This window comes from Leucopleurus acutus (assembly GCF_964270905.1).
Source record: "Leucopleurus acutus genome assembly, chromosome: 12".
In the NCBI taxonomy this organism is placed as follows: domain Eukaryota; kingdom Metazoa; phylum Chordata; class Mammalia; order Artiodactyla; family Delphinidae; genus Leucopleurus; species Leucopleurus acutus.
In genome coordinates, this window is record NC_139154.1 from 52,089,267 (window position 1) to 52,104,000 (window position 14,734).

Below are 14,734 nucleotides of genomic sequence, written 5' to 3' on the forward strand. Positions count from 1 at the left end.
CCCGATGCTGCAGAGGCGGTGAGTTCGCTTAAGGAGAGCATGTACTCATGCAGGGCCCTGTGCAGTTACCAGCTGTTCACAGGTACCCTTTCAGTTCCCCAACTGGGATGGAAAAGGGTCTCAAAGTCTTAGCCATCTGGGAGCTGAACCCCCGCACGCTAACAAAGAGATCAGAACGACACTGAAATGCATCAGGTGTGAAGCTCCCTTCCTGCTGCAGCCAGCGGAAATGAAAGCTTTTTAGACTATCATTGTAAAATTTTGGAAAAAGTAAAGAAGGAATTAACAGATGTGATTCAGAAGCTGAAAATAAACAGCATCTCCCAGACCCCAAGCTGTCAGTCCAGCTGGATAGCTGGCATACCTGTAACTTAGCGATGTACAGAAACCAATGTAGAAAGCCATCCCCAAAGGGGGCCGTTAGGCAGCCTTGCTCTGGGGTGAGAGCTCTGGACCTAATTTCCCAGTGCGGGAGGGAAAGGGGGAGGAGAGGAGAGAGCACTAGCTGGAGATGGGTGAAGACTGCCTTCAGGCAGATGGGGAGGACCAGACGTCTGTGTAGCCAGAGGCTGGGCAGACCCAAGACTGGTCAGACATCTGTGACCCTTTTTTTTTTTATATAGTCTTTATTGGAGTATAATTGCTTTCCAATATTGTGTTAGAGACATCTGTGACCCTTATCTTCCCTAGACAGTCTTCCAAATCCAACACATTATAATGTCTCCAGAACCACTTAGGTATGTCCAGTCTAGAGACAGGAGAGTAGAGATTAAGATGCTGAAGTTCCTTCCCAGCCACCTGTCTAGTATTTTGTTACAAACAACAGAGAGACTCTTCTGTTACAAAATGTCAGGAAATCACTCCCTTGCTCCAGGGCTCAGGTACAGCTCTTAAATTTAACTCATAAACCAGGGCCACCCCATTCCCACTGCTGCATCATGCGGCCATACCTGAAACAACATTATCTGCTTCCGAAAACCCCTTCTTGAGGTCTCCTTTCTCAATCTTCAGCTCAGATCCATAAAAGGAATTGTTTTTTATAGCATCCTGAGGATTAAAACGAAGCTTCAGTGACTTGGCTTTAAAGGACGGAAGGTGGCTTAAAGGGATTGGGGAAGAGAAGCTCTTGGAATTATTACCTCTCTCTTCCCACATAAGTCACACAGCCATCTCTGTAAGTTTCTTATATAGACTTAAAGCTCAATTGTAGCCCAAGGTGTCCTATTTCTCTATTTCATTAGATATAGACATACAACCCTGGATCTTGAGGAAAGCAAAGAATCCCTCAAGGAACCAGCTGGAGCTGAAACTGGGAAGGAAGAACTCAGCTTGGCCATTTATGGACTGAGTCTAGGATCATGATGGGGAAGGATTCACAGGACCACACAATCGCAGGCTGGAGGAGATTTAAAAACTTATCGGGTCAGATTCCACCTGCTGTTTGAATCTCCTCTAGAGGATCCTAATAAAGGTGTCTCCAGGAACAGGCAGCTCTCCCCTCTCCAGGCAGCCCAGTCCCCAGTTACCTCAATCGTGATAATGGCTGGAAGATCCTCATAGGTGACTTTCACTCCATGGGCGGCTCTCTGTGCGTGTTCTGGGGTGTCGGCGACCACAGCACCAATGACGTGCCCAACACAAGTCACCTAGGAGCAGAGCCAGATGGTTAAAGAATATAACATGCTCCTCATGAAGCAAATTATTTCTGATTGTTCAAAAAAGCAAAGGAAGTCTCGCCCCCATAATTTTTTAAGGAATGTCCTGAGGCCTCTTCATGTTCTTATCCTACTATTTGGGGTTATGTGCTTCTTCATAAGTGTTTAGAATCAGTAGAACTGGAATAGGACTTGGAGATAACTAGTATCTGATGGCAGCCTCTTGAGAAGCTGCCCAGGACAAAATGTGGTGATTGATTAGTGATGTCTGCCATGAGCAGCAGAATGGAAAGCACGGCACCATGAAGTATCTGTCAACTCAGATCTACCCCAACACCCTTGTTCTTCATATTAAGAGATGGAGACCCAGATGGCAAGATCACAGTTGCCTCACTACTAGACCATGACTAAATCTTAACCCTTGACTTCCAGTTTTATTTTCTTTCTACCACTCTACTCTCTTTTATCTTCTGTTTCTCAGATTTATACCAAAAGTTTCTCAGAGGCAGCAATCATGTCTTGTATTTCACCTAGATGCCCCAAAGTGGTCATTCCCCAATACTGGTTCTTAGACGTGATGACTATAAACCAGTTTTTTTGGTTGTTAGATTTATAGAATAATTAATGATTATTGTTTGCTTTTCATTTAATAAATTCAGTTACTATAGAAACTTTATGGATCTCCTTCAGGGATAATTTTTTTCCAACATCCTTCCAAAAATAAACAAAAAAATTGTCCAACTCATCACTTTGGAAGATGAGATTTCTGACAATAGGAACCAATACTTACCATGTCTTGTCTCTGATAATTACCTCTTCAGGACCCAGTTAAGCTCGTGACTTAATTGGTTAGCCTAGTGGTTGTTGAACCTGGCTGATTCTCACTAACCATAATGCTAGTTATGGTCTTAGAGGCTCTTGAAGTTTGTAAAGCAATTTGTCTTCTATCAAATGCTCTCCTTTTAGAGTCCTTGTGTCTCAGGGTTATAGTTTTTCATTCCCTCCTTCACTTTTAGCTTAATAATAAGTTGAATTTGTCCTTCAGCAACACCTATCAACCTCCAATTCGCAACATTTGATCTGTACTGGAATTATAAAATGACTGACAACTATCCTATGAGTATACAGGTTTTTGTAGCAGCTGCCTTGAATGTTTGGAATTTTTTTTTTTTGGCAGAACTCCATATATGGTTGAAATCAATAGATAAACTTTCATGTAAGTGAATTATCAATACACATAGTGGTGGTATTGTAATTGTAATTCCTATTCTGTTTGGTTTGTTTAGCGTATTTTTATTTTCTTTTAATAAAGGAGTTTAATATTGTACACTTAAGAACCTGATTGTTTGTTAAAATACAGTCACAGGCCTTTTTTTAACGCCACTTTGGCATGGAGTCATCCTACTATGTCTTATACTATGTACAAGCTGCAGCCATCAATGAAATAAATAAATAAACATTAAGTTAAAAGTAAAAGTGCTACCAGGCATATTCTAACCCTTTACTGATTGTCCTGAATACTGGCTAATTGGATGATGGCCGTGATATGTGCAAATGTATAATCTTTTCAAGATCAGGGATTTGGAGGAAAAAACACAAATTAAAACTTAAATACTCATTCCACTAACTTCATTTTTTTTTTTTTTAAAAATCCAAGATGTACCTTATCCTTTGCAAAGACTGTGTCATCATTAAAAAGTCCAGTTTCATTACTCCCAGGAATATCATCAGCGGAGAGAAAGCAAACAAAGCCTGGCACCTTCCGAGCTTCTGAAATATCAATGGACCTGCAAGGAGGAGGAGGAATGTGAGGGGCCAGGGAGGAAAACAAGCGGAAGACCTGTCACCTGTCACCTGACTCAGTGATGAACTATGCTCTGCTTCTACCTGTGTATCAATAATTCTTTCCCAAAAGATTGTATAATAGAGAAAATTTCTAAAATATCTTCAGCTATACTTTTTTTTTTTTTTTTTTGCGGTACACGGGCCTCTCACTGTTGTTTCCTCTCCCATTGCAGAGCACAGGCTCCGGATGTGCAGGCTCAGTGGCCATGGCTCACGGGCCCAGCCGCTCCGTGGCATGTGGGATCTTCCCGGACCGGGGCACGAACCCGTGTCCCCTGCATCGGCAGGCGAACTCTCAACCACTGCGCCACCAGGGAAGCCCAGCTATACTTTTATATCTTATAAATCTTGCTCCTTGTAGTTCCTCATCCAATCCCATCCATCCCTTCATAGGGAGAATAGATACTATCATCTAGAACAGGGATCTATACCCTCAAAGGGTCTATTGATAGAATTCAGGGATCCATGAACTTAAACTGGAAAACATTTTCATCTTAAAAAAAAAAAGACCCATTACCCAATTGGATAACTTTGTCTTCTTTTTGACAGTTTTTCCTCCGCCCTAACGCTTCCCTTTTCTACCTCCTATCCTATCCTATCCTATCCTATCCTATCCTATTTTGCAAATGCTGATTAAATGCTTCCCACGTGGAGGCCACTGTGCTGAGTGCTGTGGGAGATATAAGATGAATAGGACACGTTTGTCCCTATGGACCTTGTACAATGCCCTATTTTGGTCTCCAAGTACAAGAGAACCGAAAAGCATTTACTCTGGAGAGCTCCAACACCCACATCACAGCTAATACCTATCCAGATTCAGCACATTAGGGCCTTTGCTGTACCACTCAGTTTCCTCATCTGGAACATGGGGATAATAATATGACCTGCCTATAGGGTTGTGGCGAGGAAGAGATAGGGCCACATGTGTAAAATGCTTTAAACCAGGCTGCAGCAAATATTGTGTGACGTGAGTGTTTTTATTATCATCACCATCATCATCGAGGTAGAAATTCTTGCCATTTGGGCTCTCAAGGTTCAACAAATGGGTACAAGTGATTGTTCTCTGCTGGGCCCTTTGTGGACACTGTCACTGATCCTCACAAAAGTACCCTACGGAGAAAATGAGAGCTTAAGCACACAAGCCGAGGTCGGCTGCTAAGCGCTGGGGTGGGAAGTCAGCGCCAGGCACTCTAAGGCCTCCTTCTTCCCTTTGGCGCTGACTCAAGTTCTCCTGAGATTTGCACTGAAGTTTAGCCCAAAATCCACAGTGAAGATCTAAGAAAGGCCTTTCAGCAGCTCCTCATTGCTTTTCTGGCCAAGTGTAGTGTCCCTGTTCAGCACCCCAAGGCTTTCCTGATCTGGCCCCTGCCTATCTCTCCAATGTCATGCCCCCACCCTCCCAGCACCCCTGAGCCCCTCACGTCTCCTGTTTCTCTCCAGACTGGTGTTAAAAAGGGTTCCTGTGTTCCTCTCTGGACCGGGAGGCCCTGGAGGAGGCTTGTCGTCGTGGCATCTCCAGGGCCTGGCAGGTGTTCCCTGCACCCCCCTTCCCAAGTGTTTTCTTTTTTTTTTTTTTTTTGCGGTACGCGGGCCTCTCACTGTTGTGGCCTCTCCCGTTGCGGAGCACAGGCTCCGGACACGCAGGCTCAGCGGCCATGGCTCACGGGCCCAGCCGCTCCGCAGCATGTGGGATCCTCCCGGACCGGGGCACGAACCCGCGTCCCCTGCATCGGCAGGCGGACTCTCAACCACTGCGCCACCAGGGAAGCCCTTCCCAAGTGTTTTGACTGCACGCACTTGATCTTGGCATGGGCCCGGGTGCTGAGGACAAGCCGGAGGAAGAGTTCGTTCTCGTAGCGAGGGATGTCATCGCAGTACACAGCCTCCCCAGAGGCCTGCAGGGCCGCGGCCAGGTGGGGCAGGGGCCGGCCCACCATGTCCTCCTCAGACTGACCCTTGGGCACCTCCTGGAACAACATGGCCACCAATCAGGCTGAGCTGCAGAGACACTGTTCCCCTAGAGGCCCCAGGGAGCCACGGAGAGCTTCAGGCCAAAGCAAATGTGAGGAGTGAGAATGGAGGAGGCAGGCGGGGAACAGGGTGAAAGAAACAGAAGGCAGGTAAGAAGGCACTGAGAAGAGTGGTCACAGTATCACTATACAGTCAGCCACGGGCAGCCGCCCAGGACGCCCCATGGATACCCACATCTGCAGATGCTCAGGTCCCTTATATAAAATGGGGCAGTACAGTTGGCCCTCTGTATCCATGGGCTCCGCATCCACAGATGACGGCTGACTATATGCAGGAGCAAACAAAACAAGGAACCTAAACGTCCATTTGTTGAGAGTTGCGTAAATAAACTATGCTATGCTCACAGGATGGAATAACACACAACTGTCAAAAGATAGTTTTGAAGAATTTTAATTAGAAGGAAAGAATGCTCATGCTAAGTGTAAAAGCAGGACATACAACATTGTATGTGTGGGTAATGATTCAAGATTCTGTGGAAAAATGTTATAAATATAGTACAGATATGTCCATATATGCATAGGAAAAAATGGAAAGAAGTATACAAACATATGATAATGATTTTCTCTTGGAGGTGAGATTTGGGGTGATTTTTATTTTCTTATGTTTTTCCATATTTTTCAAAATGTTCTAAAACGTATTCAGTTTATAATAAAACACTGTTTTGTGTGCTTTTTCAAAGTAATAATAATGATGGCTAGTAGTTATTGAGAGTTTACTATATACAAGGAACTACCTAAGCTATTCACTTTTATTAACCCATTGAATCCTCAAAACCATGCTGTGAAACAGGGGCCCTCATTAGCCACATTTGCAACTGGGCATAATTAACTTGCCCAAGAGGCACCGAGAGAAAGTAACTTGTCCAAGGTTACACAGTTATGTGATAGCAGAGTTTGGATTCAAGTGCTGGCAGTCAGGCCCAGAGTTTATGCTTTGGACCATTACAATCTAGAGCAGGGGTCTACAAATCATCGACAATGGGCCAAATCTGGCCCACTCCCTGTTTTTTTTTTTTTGTTTTTTTGTTTTGTTTTGTTTTGTTTTGTTTTGCGGTACAAGGGCCTCTCATTGTTGTGGCCTCTCCCGTTGCGGAGCACAGGCTCCAGACGCGCAGGCCCAGAGGCCATGGCTCACGGGCCCAGCCGCTCCGCGGCATGTGGGATCTTCCCGGACCGGGGCACGAACCTGCGTCCCCTGCATCGGCAGGCGGACTCTCAACCACTGCGCCACCAGCGAAGCCCCACTCCCTGGTTTTACAAATAAAGTTTTATTGGTGCATAGCCACACGCATTCATTTATGTATTGCCTCTTGCTTCTTTTGTGCTGCAATGATGGAGTTGAGGAATTGCAGCAGAGACTATGTGGCCCACAAAAATCCAAAACATTTACAGCTGACCCTTTAACTAATACCTCTCAAAAAATTACTGTTGATATAAATAGGGTTTTTTAAATTTTGTTTAGTTTACATGCTCAATAGAACTCCTAGCTTTGCACATTAGCCCTGCAGAGGAACTAGAAAAAAACAAAATGGGGAAAAATTGCTTTTTAAGGAGCAGGTGAAGATGAGAGGAAGCCCAAGAGAGAAATTTAGGTGAGCAAGGGGGGAAATGGCTGCATTCACATTGATATAATTCCCATTTCCTTCACTAGACATTTATGTACAACGGTAAGGAGCTTTAAGCACCCACACACAGTGTGAGTCGGTCACTCACCAATGGTCAGCATCATCTGAGGTGCCCTGCAAGGGCCACTGATATTAGCTACATACAGTCTGTACTCACTTGGAAGAGCTGGATGTTGGCCGGAGGGTCTTTGTGAAAGAGTAAGGTGGCGCTGGAATAGGTGGGGTCCAGTTTACCACACTTCTGTGGGGACAAGATAACAGAGGTGATCATGACTATTTCTATCATTGGTCCCATCCTTGGTTGTTCCCAAGTGGTAAAAGTAACAACTTTCTCATCTCCTCATTTACACTCCTGGTACTGGCTGGATCTATCTCAACATCCGAACATGGGCTCTGACAGCTTCTCTTCCCCCACCCCTGCACCCTACTTCCTCTGACACACCAAACCAAAGTTTCCCTCCTTCCTGCATTTATGCATGTTGCTTTCTCTGTTGGGAATATCCCTCTCCCTCAGTCTTCCTGGAAAAGTCATCCTTTTTCTCCTCAATTCTGTGGGAAATATTTAGTGGTAGGGGAAATTCTCATAGTATCATCTCAACAAAATTAAGGGGAACGTGAAGCTCTCTATGCAGCATGACATCAAATCTATTTAGAAAATGATATATCCAGATCAAAAGATAGGAAGATGATAGATATATAGATAGACAGATGGAAGGACAGATAGAAAGAGAGAGAGACATGGAGCAGACAAATAGGATGACAGACAGATAAACATAGGAAAAAAGATGAGAGAAATAAGGAAAAATATTAGCAGTGGCTTTATCTAAGATCTGAGAGTAATTTTAATTTTTTCTTTATACATTTCTGTATTTTCTAAAGTTTTCCACAAATTTATTACTTACATAATCAGAAAAAATTAACTATTACAAATGTTTATAAAAAGGGATCTCACTCTGCTGCACCCACAGCTGTGAAGCCTTCTCTCCTTTGTGCCCCACCCCCCACTCCATCTCCTCAGTTGTCACACCAGGCTGACCTTTTTTGATCCCGTTCTCTCCCACACTAGGCTCCCCGCTGCCACCCCTAGTGCACACAGTACAATCTTATGATGTAACAGGTGCAAAATAAATACTTGCTGGCAAACCCATCTCAGGAGTTAGACTCTACCTCAACTAGCATCCTCTCCTGGATGCACATCTCCCCTGGCTGTAGTAGCCCCACCTCACGCTCTCATCACATCACATTCCCATTCTAACTACACAACCACAGCTGTATCAGCTACACTGCTGGAAGGATCATCTGGTCTACCCACCCCAGATTTTTATAGCTAAGATATAGAAAGAGTGGTGACCTACTCAAGTTCTCACCTAAGGTAATGACACAGCCAGGACAAGAACCCACATCCCCGACTCCCAGCCCAGTGCTCTGCCTCTCAGCCACCCAGTTGGCTCCCATCTCCGTGTGGCTCCTTAGGCTGTGTCCCTGGTCCCTGCTCCTCTGTCCTTAGACATCCAGAGGAGAGGAACGTGTACCACCTGGTCCACGGCACTCTCCTATCCCGGTCAGCTTCCCAGATCCCTAAACACAAGTGCTGCAGGAAGTCTTTGCCTTGCCCAGGCCCCAAACTCACATCTTCTGAGGCCTCTTTGCCCAGCTTCTGCAACACTGTCAGGTAGAACTTGAAGAAGAAGCTGAGGGTGAGGGTGCGCCGGAACTCAATCATGCCACCTGGGGCATCTGGGGACAAGGGCAACTCCTCCACCAGGCCTGCACACACGTCCTGCAGCAGCTTCTCATTCCAGAACCTGCCAGAGAGCAGGCTGTGTGAGAGCACTCCCAGCCAGCTCTCAGAATCCATTGTGTGGTGGTTTGCACAGGGCCTTAGAGTCATGAACCTCAGCTCAAAATGTGGCTCAGATACTTAGAGTTATGTGACTTTAGGCAAGTTACTGAACCTCCTTGAGCCTCAGTTTTCTCTTTTTTAAAGACAGATACAATTTTTTAAAGACCACAAAAATAATAATAGGTAAATAATAGGTAAATCTATTGAGTTCCTATAATGTACTAGGTAATGTCCCAAGTGATTTATATGAAATGTCGTTTTCAATTTAAATTAAAAGGTATAGTCAGGAAAATTTTTATACTCATTTTACCAACGAGAAAACTGAGCCATGGAAAAATTAAGTAACTTGACTATATTACCCATCTGTTAAGTACTGGAGCCAGGAATTGGAACCAAGGAACCAAACTCCAAAGTTAAGCTTTGTCTATCCATATGGTTATTGTGAGGATTACATAGGACAGTGCCAGCAAAGTGCTTGGTACAACTGCTGCCATATAGTAGCCACAGTAATAGCAGTTGCTATAATAATAGTGGAGCAGCAGTAACAGTAATAGTAGCAATAGCAATAGTAGCAGCAGCAATACCAGTAGTAGTAATACTAACAGTAATACTAACAGTGACAGAAGCAGTAATAGTAGTAGTGAAAGCAATAGTAATAGTAGTAGAAGCAGAAGTAATAACAGAAATAGGAGAAGCACCAGTAGTAATAGCAAGAGCACCAGTGGTACTACTGGTAGTAGAAGCAGCAGCAGCAGCAGTAGTGATACTATTAGCAGTAATAGTGGCAGCAGCAGTGCTAGTTGCAATAGTAATAGTTGTAGTAGCAGTAACAGTAGTAGTAATAGCAATAATAATAGCATTAATAGTAGCATCTTTAAAAGTAGCAGCAGCAGTAACCCCAGTAGTAGTAATACTAGGAGTAACAGCAATAATAGTATATCAGTAGTAGAAGAGACAGCGGTAGTAGTAGCAGCTATAATAGTGGCGGTAGCCACAATAGTAATATTAGTCATAGTAGTGATAGCAATAGGAATAACAGTAATGGTAGTAGTAGAACAGCAGTAATAATAGTAGCAGAAATAATATGAGTAGCACAGCTGTAGCAATTGGAGTAGTAGAAGCAGCAGCAGTAGTAGCAATAGTAACGGTAGCTGTAGCTGCAGCAATAGGTAGTAATAGTACTAGTAATAGCCACAGTAGTAGCAATGCTAATAGTAGTACAGCAGCAGCAACACGATTAATAGTAATACCACCAGTGGCAGCAGAAATCACAGTAGCAGTCGTAGAAGCAGCTACAGTAGTAACAGTAGTAGCAGCAATGGTAATACTGCTGGTAGCCACAGTAGTAGCAGCAGCAGTGATAATATCAGTAGCACCAGGAGCAGTTTTATTTTGCCGTTAGCTCTTACTTCAATAGCTGTTTCTGCGTGGTCTTGAAGGCTGAGATCGTTCTGTCTGCCATTCCACCATAGCAAAGGGCCAGCTCCTTTACCTGCGCGGCTCCTGGCTGGAACAGGACTCTCATGCCACAGGTCACCTTGGCTACGTCATCTTCTCTGCGGGAGGCTTGCTTGAATGCTGAGAAAAACTCACCCTGAAAATCACAGAAAAATACCTGTTTCCTCCCTTGTTTTGCAAGGACTGCAAAGTGAGCCTGAAGCAGGGACGCAAGGTGGGGTGAGGTGGTGAGACCATCACAGAGCAGCCAACAGCTGGTGGTAGAGGCCAACGATCGGGACATAACTACCACCTTTCAGGAGAAGTTCCAGATAATGTTCCTGGAAGCTGGGAAAGGGCCAGGATTTCTGCCTATCAGTCTGGAAAATGGGGAATCAGGGACACAGGAGAACTGGGTGCTCTCAACCAAAGAGCAGGAGGGGGCAAGGTGCTTTCACAAAGGCTCCTGAGAGACTGCCGCAGCCCCACCACGGCTTCCCCATCCTGGTGGCTGGTATCATGTCCACCCGGCCTCCCCAGAGCTGTTCTGAAGGCTCCACTGGCCTGACCACCTCTCAAGCAGGTACAGTGCGATGCCAAAGGGTGTTTGAGACCCAGCATCAGATGGAGGTGTTTGTGGCTTCTGCAGATGCTCTCCCTGCCTTGTGTCTCCTACCAGTCTACTGGCTGTGGTTAGAAATCTTGTTTCCTGAAAGAAAGACTCACTATGAAACAGTAGCTGCCTTTGTGGTTTGAACATACATTTCCCCCAGATCCAAGCCAATCTCTGTCATTGGAGATAGGAGGAGAGCGTGAGTTACTTTCCAGGTAAGAACCAGCTGTTTCAGGTTCTGCTCGAGGTCTGAACTCACCCTGGCACCACAAGTTCTGATGAATGTCAAAGGTGGGAGGTTTAAGGAAAGGTTTATTGGAGAAGCAAGGAGGCCCACTGTTGAGGTTCAAAATGGCCCCAGGCTTTTGTTGAAGAAGCCACGGAGACCCCTCCTAATGAGAAAGCTTGTCTAGATTTCTGATGTCTGACATGGCCCTGGGGCAATCAGCCCAGAGCTTGAACTCAGTTCTGGAGCAGAGGTTCCAGCCGCTCACTCCCAGGACTGTGCTCGTCCACGGCAACATTTTTCCCGGGGTTCATGCAGCGTCAGCATCAGGTCATCAGCTGTTCTTTCTTGAGAAAGACCTAATTCTGGGTATTAAAACCTCTTTTCATTTATAAAATGTTTTTGTTAATGTCCCTACCTGGCAAAATGAAACCTGGGCAGTGCTATGCCTGTTTCCTCTTCCCCACCTCATAATTAAAAAAAAAATAAAAATCTACTGATCTGTGAAATACAAAAACTCTGGGAATCCCTGTTCAAAACGGTCTATAAGGACAGGCTGGAAAATCATTAAGAAACCACTACAGGGATATGACTGCTTTAATTTAATTAGTATTCTCATGAAGGAGGTCAAAATCAGCAAGGGCAAAACACGCCTTGTAACACTCGCTAAAGCACAAGCTCTGGTAAACCCTTAACACTCTCCTTTACAGCTGGTTCCTGGCTCTCACAGATCACTTTTCTGAAAGGCCCACTGTGGAATGTGTAGGACAAAACCACACCAGCTCAAGACACCACAGGCCCCAAGGAACAAGAGCAAGGTGGCCAGAGGAGCCCAGACCTGCCCCAACAAGCCAGAAAACCCTCTCGTGAAGCAGAAATCCATCCAAGACACCACAGGGCAAGGTCAGGGAAAAAGCACCTTGTCAAGCCCAAGGTCAGCATGTGAGGACCTGACTCACAGGTAGCTTCTCTACCCAGCATGCAAACTCCACACTTCATCATACGAAAACTGGGGCAGGGATACTCCACAACTAGATGTGTTCTTGGAACTATGTCACTAGCACTAGCTGGTGATCTCCACCAGCTCCTGGATATATGCCAGGAACCTTATGAATTCTTTCTTTTCAGTCTGCGCAATAACCTGCACAGTCAGTAACATGGGCCCATTTTACAGTTGAGGAAATTGGGGCTCAGAAAGATGAATGACTCACTCAGGATCACACATCTACCTCTCTGATTTCATTGATTATGCCCTGTGCCCCCATATTACTCAGAGAGTAATATGGTTGGTTAAAGGCAATGTTCAGAGACAAGAACATCAATGTTAAAGTGAAGAGATGCTAAGTTTGGCTCCCGAGGCAGGCTCTGGTCTCCCTGTCTGGAGCCTGGCAGGAGTAGGGGTGATTCAGGATGTTTCTGACAGCATCTCACCTCCCTGCTGTAGGGGATCTCAATGGAGAGCAGTATCTCCTCTGGACCTAGCAGGGTCTTTCTGTAGCCAGGGAAGAAGGTGTGATCCATCCGAACCGTTCTTCTGGTGCCTGTACAGAGGCAAGACAGAGAGGGAACAATGTGAGGAAAGCATAGGACAGACCACCAGTGGAATTCTCCATCCTGGTCTCTGATGCCCACAGTCAGAGGCAGTGGCTGGCACAACGGGGGCCAAGGTGCTCCATTTGAAATCCTTAAGCACTGGTGTGCTGGTGACTGTTTAACAATCAGTTCTTTGAGAAAAAACCCTGATTCAAAGCATTTGCTAGTTTATGTGGTATAGATACTCCTACCACAGCCAATGTAAAGCTAAAAGAGCAACATCGCTCAGTGTGATGTTGGAAGGAGGGTAGCAAGGAGTTGACACAGCAGACCTGCCCTCCTCTGAAAGTCCTGCTTACAAGGTTGGCCACTAGCTATACTCTGGGACCTTGGATTTCAGGAGAGTTCCCACCATTCCCTGATAAGAACGGCTCACTGGGCCTGAAATGTTTGTACACATCGTATGGTTTATGCTGAACACCTGACTTTCCTCCTGGGAGTCTGGACTTCTGGCACGTGCCAGGCAGAGTTCCATGACCAGCCCCCAGTAAAAGCCCTGGGTGCTGAGTCTCTAACGAGTGTCCCTGGTAGACCACCCTTCACATGTGTTGTCACAGCTCAACTTATTACTGGGGAGACTGAGCATGTCCTGTGTGACTCCCCTGGGAGGAGGCCCTGGAAGCTTGTGCCAGGTTTCCTCTGCCCCATGCATCTTTTCCCTTTGCTGATTTTGCTTTCTATCCTCCTGCTGTAATAAGTCATAGCCATGAGTAAGACTCTACGCTGAGTCCTGTGAGGCTTCCCTGACCTCCCAAGAGTCATCAAACCCAGAGGTGGTCTTGGGGACCCTCCAACGAGGAAAGATGGACAGGAGTACACCCTTATGCAGCATTTCCCTCTACAAATATAATAAATGGAAATAACCTCAAGGGCATAGACAACTGTAAAGTGAAATAAAATAATTGGGAAATGGTGAATGTTGAGTACTTATTACCTTTGTTTTGTTTTTTTACATCATTATTGGAGTATAACCGCTTGACAATGGCGTGTTAGCTTCTGCTTTATAACAAAGTGAATCAGCTATACATGTACATATATCCCCATATCTCCTCCCTCTTGCGTCTCCCTCCCACCCTCCCTATCCCACCCCTCTAGGTGGTCACAAAGCACCGAGCTGATCTCCCTGTGCTATGCGGCTGCTTCCCACTAGCTACCTATTTTACATTTGGTAGTGTATATAAGTCCATTACCTTTGTTTTTAAATATACTTTATTTCATTGTAAGGTTATATAGTTTATGTTTTAATAGCTGCCATGTTTAACAAATGCTCAGGTTCTCTGAAAACCCAGCAATCAGCTGTGGTGAGCAGTGTACTCTGGCCCCAGCACACACCACTAAGTAAGGCATCTGGCTGACAGGTCCTGTTGTGAATTCTTAATAAAGTGATGGTCCAGCTCTCCTGGTCCCCAACCTGGGTACATCTCCCTTTGCAGCTGCCAGGGATCCAAACTTTAGGACAGCTGCATCATTGAACTTTGGGCTCTGCTTCTCCAGAAAGTGACCTACCTTGTGAGACTCCACCCCATCCCCAGCCCTCCTTCCTGACCACTGTATGAGGCAGCTCACCTCTGGACACGATGGTCAGCTTGGTCCCACTGGCCATGAACACAGGGTTGAGGTCGGAGATGGGGCTGGCTGTGATGATGTTCCCTCCAATGCACTAGGACAAGCAGAGAGAGCGTGTGAGAGAGCCCACCCCAGGAAAGCCCTGCTCACACAGCCGGCTCCCGAACACACAGAAGGTGGGGGACACCTGCTGAAGGGAGAGCCCTGAGGTTCTCCAACCCTGTGGAGACACAGGATCAGCACAGTAAGAACTTGGGCATTCGGGCAACATGCAAGAGATTCCAGTGCCTGGGGTTGGCTC

The 14,734-nt window shown here is 45.7% G+C and overlaps 1 protein-coding gene across 5 annotated transcripts in view; it reads right to left on the reverse strand.

Moving 5' to 3' along the window:
* XDH (xanthine dehydrogenase) overlaps window positions 1-14,734 on the reverse strand; it is a 59,773-nt gene that overhangs the window by 22,097 nt on the left and 22,942 nt on the right. For 3 of the 5 annotated variants that reach the window (XM_082852211.1, XM_082852210.1, XM_082852214.1), the window contains 9 exons: window positions 14,434-14,527; window positions 12,706-12,815; window positions 10,408-10,592; window positions 8,786-8,960; window positions 7,313-7,396; window positions 5,298-5,467; window positions 3,319-3,442; window positions 1,527-1,646; window positions 951-1,047 (listed from right to left, as the gene is read on the reverse strand). In XM_082852211.1, coding sequence (XP_082708337.1) covers window positions 951-1,047; window positions 1,527-1,646; window positions 3,319-3,442; window positions 5,298-5,467; window positions 7,313-7,396; window positions 8,786-8,960; window positions 10,408-10,592; window positions 12,706-12,815; window positions 14,434-14,527 — 1,159 coding nt within the window. The remainder of the gene's footprint in view (window positions 1-950; window positions 1,048-1,526; window positions 1,647-3,318; window positions 3,443-5,297; window positions 5,468-7,312; window positions 7,397-8,785; window positions 8,961-10,407; window positions 10,593-12,705; window positions 12,816-14,433; window positions 14,528-14,734) is intronic. The other 2 variants (XM_082852213.1, XM_082852212.1) reach the window with 1 other exon arrangement.